General features: G+C 38.9%; 1 protein-coding gene across 1 annotated transcript in view; it reads left to right on the top strand.

The window, feature by feature from the left end:
• The first annotated feature begins 2,214 nt into the window (after positions 1–2,214).
• The window catches only part of LOC110315406 (UDP-glucuronosyltransferase 3A2-like), a 25,152-nt gene continuing 17,210 nt past the window's right edge, over positions 2,215–10,156 (top strand). Inside the window, exons 1-2 of the mRNA XM_021189472.2 lie at positions 2,215–2,432; positions 5,806–5,904. Of these exons, the coding sequence (XP_021045131.1) occupies positions 2,339–2,432; positions 5,806–5,904 (193 nt within the window). The 5' untranslated portion in view covers positions 2,215–2,338. The remainder of the gene's footprint in view (positions 2,433–5,805; positions 5,905–10,156) is intronic.

The raw sequence follows: 10,156 nt of genomic DNA, 5'->3' as shown, positions 1-10,156 counted from the left end.
TTTATGTCCTTCTTGTACTTCTCCCATCATCATGAGAAGTGACTTTAGATCCATATCTTGCTTTTTTTGTTGTGATGGTGTATCCAGGACTTGCTATGGTAGGAGAGTTTGGTTCTGATGATGCCAAGTAACCTTGGTTTCTGTTGCTTCTATTCTTATGCTTGCCTCCTGCTGTCTGATTATCTCAAGTGCTCCCTGCCCTCTGTACATCTGATTGGAGCCTGTCCTTCCTGTAATCCCAGTTGAGGCAGAACTCCTCAGAGTCCAGCTTTCTCTGTGGTCCTGTGATTCAGTGATTCAGTGATTCAGTGATCCTGAGATTCTGGGTGTGTCAGAGTTCTTGGCAGTCAAGCTTCCTCTGAGATCCTGAGACCCTGGTGTGACCAAGATACTAGGATCCTGGGATCCTATAATCCTGGGCTTGTTAGTGCACCTGGAAGTGTTACCTCTTCTGGGGACCATGGAGCTGTCCCCTGAGTTTGAAACCAAGGTAGACCAGAGCAGACAGGAAGGAACCCAAGCCAGTGGTTGGGCGGGATTCCTGTGTCCCTGCTACTGCTGGCCCCAGGCATTCCTGGAGAAGTTTGATCAGGTGTTGAGTTCTACTCAGCATTTATCCTAAGATCCTTGGTGTGCTTGGACAACTGGGGAGTGAAAAGTCATATGCGGACTGTTAGACTGTCTGCAGAGTTTACAACCAAGGTTTCCCATCATTGGTGCTGACCGGAAGGAACCTGAGCCACTTTCTTTTGTTTCTTAATGTGAGATCTAGGTATCTGTACTTAAGTCCCCAAACTCATCATGCACTGAAGCATTTCACTATTCCTGCAGTCTGATGTTTGAATCTAGGAGAAGAGGGGTGTCTGAATTTCAGAAGAGAGAGGGAGAGAGAGGAAGAGAGCGAGAGAGAGAGAGAGAGAGAGAGAGAGAGAGAGAGAGAGAGAGAGAGAGAGATTGAGCGATAGAGAGGGAATCCACCTTTGTTTGTAGAACATCAGTGGATACGATGGTGCTTAGGTAATTTGGATAACTGTGGGATTTCCTTACTCTCTTCAATGATTCCAAATTTACTTCCACCTGGAAGGACTCTCACACCTGGCAACAAATGATGACTTCTTTAACAGCTGTCTGAGTATCCCTTAGTCTATTGTCACTGACAGTAAGTTTCACCATTACACGAATACATTTGAGAAGTATGAGAACAAAAGTTTGACTGATTTCTTTTTGAGGGGAGGAAAAATAATGCAGTCGTCTTTCTCAGATTATTTCTTCTTCTTTTGTCTCTTCAGTTGTATGCCTGTGAATTATACCAGAGCATCATGTTTAAATTCAGGCATAGGCAAAGTCTTGGAGACACAAGATACACTGCTACAGGGCAGAGCAGAATTCAAGGCTGTATTCTGAATTCTTGGGAAGTACTGAGGCAGATTCTCCCTGCTTTGTAGCTTGAAACTTTGTACTGGGAAACTTAGTTAAAGCAGTTTGGTTTTATACTGGATCATGAAGATAACTGCACTGGGCGGTTTGCTCCTTCCTCCAGTATTGATTTACAAGTAAACAGATTTGGACTTTGTCCTGAGCTTGCTCTTGGAAGGATTGTGGAATAGTTCTATTCTGTTTTATGCTGTTCATTCAGAACTGGAACTTTAGCCTTTTCTTCTTCTTCTTCTTCTTCTTCTTCTTCTTCTTCTTCTTCTTCTTCTTCTTCTTCTTCTTCTTCTTCTTCTTCTTCTTCTTCTTCTTCTGTCTTTCAGGTATATTGGCGACTAGCACATTTTCATGCATCTGTGACTAGTGAGAGATGTGAAGCAACAATCTTGTGTGTTTTCCTCTAAGATTTATTTATGATTGACATCACAGGAGATTTTAAAACTGGTACCCAGGGTAATAAATTCCAATAATGGCAATAAGAAATAGAGGAATCTTGGACAAAATAGCATCTTAAGTGCTTATGACTACCCCTGTAAAATGTTCGTGGTATATTCAAATTTAAGATGCTCTCATTGACAGGATTTCCCAAGGTTCCTACATTCCCACTTTAGAGATATATTGTGGCAGCAAAGAAATATTTTGGCTATAGAACAAGTTACACATTAACTCTCCATCTGTTTTTCTTTCAACTCTAGTTAAGGAGGAGGAAACAGCCTCAGCTGGAAAGAGATTGGCAGAGAAAAGGCCAAGGGCAAAAGGGCATTTGGAAAAAGAATATAAAATATCTTTCCCCTTTACTCCATTTGAGGCAACAGACAGTGCTTTGTGACAGAGGCTTACAGGATCCGGTAGTGGGGCATAGCTCTCTAGGTGTGCAACTTGTGCCAGGGCTCCATGTGCTCTACAGATGGCTCCATATCAGGGTTGGCTTCTTATGAGCTTCTTTTTCCTTGAGGTTCTTCTCTTGGAGGCTGCAAAAATCCTGACTATATCTACACTGAGTAAGTTCTTGCTGGGACATAGAGTCTTGTGAGATGTGATGCCTGGGTTAACATGTTTCAGGAAAATGGCACACAGTTGACCATGCATGAGATTGTTCTATCTAGGTGTAGACCACATTTGGGGGAGGGGCTATGCAGTGTGTGCACAGTTGTGCTCAGAGAGGACTCTACCCAAGGGAGAGAGCAACAGTAGATGGTGATATCCTGTGATGTGAAAACAACAGCAGGAGGCAGAGGGGAGTTTGTAAGAAAGGCTTCTCTACTGGGGCTTTAGACGTGAGTGGGTGGGAGGCAGATCAGTCAAAGTGATCCAACAAAGGGAGCAGTGAACATTTCTTGATTTTTCTGGTGAGGCTAACTTTCATAAACATTTTGGTTTTTAAAAGATGTTCTCCTTCTTTATAAGCACTCAGGCCTCAAAGTTTATACATCACTAGGACATCATCTTATTCCAGGACCTGATATATTACTCTTAACACCACAAACATCCTGGTCTGGGGCTCATGATAACAGCATCTTCATGTACATGGATCACTAATAAAAGACTGGGCTAGCTAGGAGACATACACATTAGTGCCAACAGGTAACAGGTTACATGAAGGCTGTATATAGGCTTTGTGATAATATTCTTTTTCAAATGGTCAACTTGTTTGGATTAAAAATTGAATAGAATACAACCCAAGAATTAGGGCAAGAAAGGACACAGGCATAATAGCATGGCAGAGGTGATGAAAGGGTTATCCCATTGTGCCAGGTAAAAATTTTTAGCAAAAGTAACCTTCAAACATCTGCAAAGGACCACAAACTCTTAATTTCTAACCTGTGATCATAACTCACTCATAATAGATATTACCCAAAAGCCAAATTATCTGTTGTTTTATGGCAAAGCTATTGACATTCTGGATTTAACAATGAATAGTAAGTTAGCCTCCACTCATCCCCCTTCACTATTTCTAACTACGTCAGCTAGATGATGATTTATGGAAAGCAAAAGTTTTCTTTTAAGTGCTGCAGAAGTAATCATTATACAGGACTGGGGTCAAAGATTTACCTGAGTCTTAAGCGCTAGCATTCTAGAACATTTTCAGTGACAGGGGCAACATATTCAGGGACTTATCTTATATTTCTAAGGGGGTGAAAACTAGGAATATTTTCTACCAAGGTAAAAGTGAGAGAATGGATGTGCATCTTCTCAAGGGTTCTATGGGCTCTGGTGTGCTTTTCCTGCTTCCTCAACAATATTGAAGATAGATATGTGTCACAATTCTGTATTTTGTGGCTCACATGTTACTTACTTTTTGTTTGTCTAGAATGATAGAAGGTTAAATGTTAAAAGTGTGACTGTATAATGGGGTGAATGTTCTCAGCTGCTCTCAAGTGGCAGGGTGCCACCCTCAGTGCACTTTCAAGGATGGAGCCTGAGGATCTCAGCACTGGACAGAAACACAGACTACAGCCATGGGCTTGAGCCTTCTACTCTGTTCCTGTTAGAGGCACACAAGAGTCAAGGGCATGGCTGCCTCTTTCTAATGCTGCATAAAAAAATTCTTATGGAGTAGTTTTCGAGTGGGGCCTTGTATATTAGTGTAAAAAATTCTGATGCTACATTCTTTTTAAAATACTTCCTTTTAGAGATCATAATATATTTACACCATTTCCCCTTTCCCTTCCTCTCTCCATACCTTTGCAAACACGTCTCCTTGTTCTCTTTCAATTCTAGGGCCACTTTTTCAGTAATTGTTGCTACATGCACAGATGTTCATGCATATAAACATTTATTAGTAAATATAACCAAATCAGTCTGTATAATATTTTTAGGGATGACTGTTTTGTATTGGATCACCAGTTGGTATGATCATCCCTAGGGAAGACTATTTCTCCTACTCTAGGCATTTCTAACTTGGTGTTGGGTTTCTTTTCTTGTGAGTGTGTGTGTGTGTGTGTGTGTGTGTGTGTGTGTGTGTGTGTGTNGTGTGTGTGTGTGTGTGTGTGTGTGTGTGTGTGTGTGTGTGTGTGTGTGTGCTTGCACAGAAGATTTAATAATGGTAAGGTCCCCAGATCTTGATACTTTACCATGTTTTTTTTTTTCTGTGCCTGTTGGCTGAGTTTGTGCAGTTAGAAGTCCTCAGCATTTTTCTGCAAGAAACTCATACATTGCTCATGAGCCATCTCACTGGGCACTCCCTCTTCTCAGTCTCTTGAGAGCAGGAGCAGGACCCCCCAGGTGTGGTGGCTTCTGTCTGTGCTGTGTTCAGACAACACAAATGGGGATGGAAGGAGTGATCCACTCAGCAGATACCTTCAGTTTCCCTGACTTTTCTGCCCCAACTTAATTACTATGGTTCTTCCAGGTCCCAAACACCCCGACCTCTCAGCTTTTGTTTACAATTTCTATTTCTGCTTTTCTTAATGTATCTTTCTCTGCTTCAGTTCTGGGCTCAAAACAAATGTCCTAAAGACATTGTGGCTGAGGAGAAGACTTTGGTGTGATGATACTTTTTCCTTTCCCGAGGATTCTCTTACTTAGCAGCCCAGGGTTGCTGCAGAATCATACTGCCTCAGTTTTTCATGCATCTGGAGTTTTTCGTGACTAATTCAGGGTCATTTAAACCTCATAATGATTTTAGATAAATTTATTCAAAAGGGCATAAACTCAGGTTCATGAAGAGAAACTTCTTAAGTGGGGGATACATACCCTCTGTTTCTATGAAAATTTCTTTTCCTATTATTTTAGATACTGCATCTCTGTCCTCAGCAATAAGATAAAATTCCAGGGAAAGATATTGCCCATCATATCGTGATATATTTTCCATGATTAGAGAAATTTTTTGGAGCACAGTGATGGCAGTGAAGGAAGGAAACAGTGGAACATATACAAGCACCATAAGATGAAGAATGTCTAAATTTTAAAAAGGATTTTATTTATTTTTTTACATATGAGTTTTTGCCTGCATGTGTGTTAGTGTATTATGCACATGGAAAGCCTGCGAAGGTTAGAAGAAAGGGTTGGAACTCATGGAACAAGAGTTTCATATGGTGGTGAGCCATCATGTGACTGACTTCTGAGAACTTAAGCCAAGTCCTCTGTGAGAACAGCAAGCACTCTTAACTGCCAAGCCATTTCTCCAGGCATGACCCTCAGATCTTTGGTGAAAGATCACTATTGGCCAAAGCTCTGGGTCCTGTCTTGGGTGTTACCTACAATGTAATTGGGGGCATGGAAGAGCTGGTTTCCATCGAAGCATCCTGAAGCATTCTGTGCTTTGACACTTAGTTTTGGATTTCTTTATGCCAGCTATCTATGGCAATCAGAACCATTTTCCTTAATGTTCACAAAATAAATAAATAAATAAATCTTACGTATTCTTTCTAGGTGGAAGTCATTATATAATGATAAGCCGTGTGTCACAAGTTCTTCATGGAGGTGGCCACAATGTGACCAAACTTCTTTATGAAAGTGATGATATCCCAGGTATCTTTAAAATCAATTGTTATAATAAATTACTTAAATAATAAATGATGACTTCTGTATAGAACTGTTTGACAAAGTTCTGTATTTGGCCTTATTGAGAGTTAAATTGTGGTGTGTGAATGTGTTTGTGTGTGTGTGTGTGTGTGTGTGTGTGTGTGTGTAAGTTTTATGGATCTCATTAGACTATGTAGTCTTGGCCTCATATGATATACTTCTGTAATTTACTTACTTCCAGGTATAGGTTGGTTATGATTACACCCCAAACATTAATATGCTAGAATCAGGGTTTTTGATGTAATGTGTTGAATAATTATTGATCTATAAGAGGCAGGCCTAGTACAATCTGACTGTCCTATGATGGTAAACACTTGGAAGGGAGTTATATTGTCTTCCCAGGGGTGGATTAGCTCTCAGATGGGTAGGTGTTTAGGAAAGAATGAACCTCCCTTTCCCTGGCCTCTTTTTTCTCTTTGGTCTTGTGACCTTTGTAACCACACATGACAATTTTGTGTTGTGATGCAGTGAGAACCCATGAAAGGGTATTCAGGTGACTCTGCTCAGTCTTTGGTTGTCAATCTTTAGAACTATGAGCAAAATATTTTTTAGAGGTTTTTATTTTCAATTTATGTATATTTGGATGTGATGGTATGTGAGGTTTTGCCTGTGAGTACATGTATCCAAGGAGGCCAAAAGACATGATTGCATCACTCAGACCTGGAGTTAACAGGTGGTTGTGACCTGCATGGTGTGGTTGTTGGGAACTGAATATGAGTTCTCTGCAAGAGTAGTACACACTTTGAACTGCTGAGGCATCTCAATAAAAAATTTCAAAATATAAATTAACAAATGTCAGATATTTTTGTTGTGGCAACAAAGAGATTCAATATCTCATTTTTGAGGGTCGCTCATAGTCAACACTACTCAGAATTATTGATCATTGTGAGAAGTCCTTATGTCAAGTGTGCCTGAAAGTAGTGTTGAATAGATGTATCCTACCATGTTTACAAATCTAATTACATAAAGTTCTCTATATTCATTGACACATAAATCAGTTTCTAGTTTTCAATGAGACCTACATTTTAAGAAATACTTTCTAGTGACCTTCATATTTGAGTCCAATGTTTAATATGCATGACTGAGATGATCTCATGATCTTAAAAATCAGTAGTTCCCCAAAACTCTCTACAGCGATATCAGAAGTTCCTATTTAATTTAGAAAATATGGAGACTCATAACCAAACTGATCATCATCCTGCTGATAGATTAAGGCACAGAAGCTCAGAAAACATGATTTCCTTATTCACTGGATATCTTCCCACACATTTAATTTGTCTTCACACTTTGACTTCATAGATGCAGTTCATGCTCAGCCCCTTTAGCTTGTTTCACAATGTTTGATACATTGCTCAAGGCTATAGACTCTGTTCCTTTAATAAGCTATGCACAAAACAGTCCACCAAAATCCCCCACATTTGTAGACCTGGCACTCTTTAGTGTTAGGTTTTTCATCTTGCTATCCTAAAGTATCTTGTCTTTCATTTCTTCTTTCTCTTTTTTTTCTCTTGCTACCCTACAATGGCGTCCTCTTTGCTTCCATTCTTGTGTTCTTTTCTTTCATTATTCTTTTATTTTTGTTCACTTTTCCGAGATAGGTCCAGGCTTTCACTGGAGCTCAGCTATATTGCCAGGGTTGTTCTCAAACTTAGGGGAGTGCTCTTCTTTTAGCATCTCAGCTTTAGGGATTAGAGGCATGAGTCACCATCCACACCCAACTCAGAGGTCCTTTCAACATCCATTAGTTCCGAACACTTTAGATGCAGTAATGATTTATTCTTTCTTCTTATTTTTAGTAGAATTTGAGTGGGTTTATGAATGCAGAAATAACAGTATAAGATTATTTCTCCTCACCTTAAATTGAAGCTCTGCATTAAACCATTTAAACATTAATTAGCTGTATTGGTCACTTTCATTCTGTGATTATTCAACCTGAAAAACTATATGATGTATTTTGAAGGATTAACTATTTCTTGGGTTTATACATAATTGCACGTAATGGATTAGTGCCAGGAAGGAGGGTTTAATGGTTGGAAGTTATAGTTCTTTTCCTTCCTATAACAAGCATCCTTAGACTCATTTTAAATTAACTTGTCTATCTGTCTGTCTGTCTGCCTGTCTGTCTGTCTGTCTGTCTGTCTGTCTCTATCTATCTATCTATCTATCTATCTATCTATCTATCTATCTATCTATCTATCTACCTATTTATCTATTTATTTGATTTGACAAAAGGTCTCATGTATCCCAGGGTGGCATCAAATTTGTTTTATAGTAAATAATAACATTTATTTTTCTTATCTTTCTTCTTCCACTGCCTGAGTTCTTAGATTATATATATGTGCCAAAAAACTTGATTCTCAGCATCCAGTGTAAAACTTTGTATACACTAGACAGGAACTTTAATAACTGAGCAACATATTAATACGTGTATACCTTACTTCCTATCATGCATATACCTCAAGTAAATGTTCTTGTTTTGGTGGGATGATTCCAATAACACCACTGATCCTTAGTGATTTTATACAAATAATCAGGCCAGGACATGTTTGTATAAGTGTTCTGGATTACCAGACAACCTTTATCCCTTCCAGCAGGCTAGTTCTTAATTGTTGTGAAGATTAGATAAAACAGAAACAAAAATAAAAAAACAAAAAACAGATAGATAAATGTGATGAAGTCCCTCATTCAGAGATCATTTTCCAGATTAGAATGCAGGCTTTCCTTTCCCTAAAAGCATAGTTCACTTTAGTTCAGAAGAACTCAATGTATAACAGTTTCATTCACTATGTAAGGTGAAATCAATTCACTACTACTGGGTCTAAGGAAATTAAAATGTGTGTTTATCCTTAAATATCTGAATTCACAGACAAAGGGAAACATACACACACAAAGAGTGAGTGTGTGTATGAGAGAGAGAGAGAGAGAGAGAGAGAGAGAGAGAGAGAGAGAGAGAGAGAGAGAGGAGTTACAATTACTATGTGAAGTGTCTCCAGCCAACTAACTCTCTTCTGTGTTGAAAATATCAATAATTGAATCAGGGATAAGGGCATAGAGAGGGGTCATGTGTACCCTCTGGACATCACTCCACTTGGCTGTTTCTGTAGCTCACTGCTGAAAGGAGGAGGGATTGGCCAGGTTGGATTGACCTCTTTCTAGGAAATCTCAGTTTCAGACTTTGTCTCACAGAGTACTCTGCTCTCTCATGCACTACTCTGTCCTTGCTGGCTTAGCCTGCAAATTCCTGTCAGCTCTCTTGTCCTTCCTAAAATCTGAATTCATTCTTCTCACTCAGGATGAATGCCTACATGGATTTGAATACTTCCTCCATGACCTGGATTCTGAAAACAAAGTCCAATGCGTACCAAGTGTCCTGTCCCTCGTAATGAACAATGTGTAAAGAGCATTTTACACAGTGTTTATAGTTTGGGTTTTTAGTCATGTAAAATGCAAGATCTGTTTATTATTTCATTTTGCAAAGTAATTTACTGGGTTACTATTGACAAATTCATCATAAATAAATCAGTTGTACATACATGGATATCAGTGTTTAAATATCTAAAAACTGTGAATTTTTATGATCACAGAAGATTTCTCCTCCCTAGCTCTTCATGATGTTTTTTCTTGGCGATCTTACTTCCTAGGAGGCATTGGTGGTCAACATATAATGTTACTATGTTAGTTTGTATCTTCTTGACTTTACATGAATGCTACCATAAATTAGATATTCTTTTAGATATCATGTAAACATTCATTCTGTTTGTGAATAATTCATGATATTTCTTTGTCATATCGTCTTGTGTACATGGTCACCAATAACTTATTTAGTTTCCTATAGATAGTGTTCAGGCTATGTATAGTTTTATTTGGTTAAAAAATAACCCATTGTGAATGATTTGTATACACACAGACACACAGACATGGACATACACACACACACACACACACACACACACACACACACACACACACTCATCCACGCACCACTGTCTAAAAGCTCTTTTTTTCTAGGTTGATAGCTAGGTTTATAGTGCCTGAAGGTCTTTATATGCAGTTTCATACAAACATATAAAGCATTCTGTTCATACCACTACCCTTACTCCTCTAAGCTCTCTACCTCTTGTCTATTTTACTTCTTTTTTGCAATTTTCTCCCAAGCCATTATTCATCTCTCTCTCTCTCTCTCTCTCTCTCTCTCTCT

This window comes from Mus pahari, unplaced genomic scaffold, assembly GCF_900095145.1.
Source record: "Mus pahari unplaced genomic scaffold, PAHARI_EIJ_v1.1 scaffold_9477_1, whole genome shotgun sequence".
Taxonomy (NCBI): Eukaryota; Metazoa; Chordata; class Mammalia; order Rodentia; family Muridae; genus Mus; species Mus pahari.
This window is presented reverse-complemented; position numbering and strand designations above follow the sequence as displayed.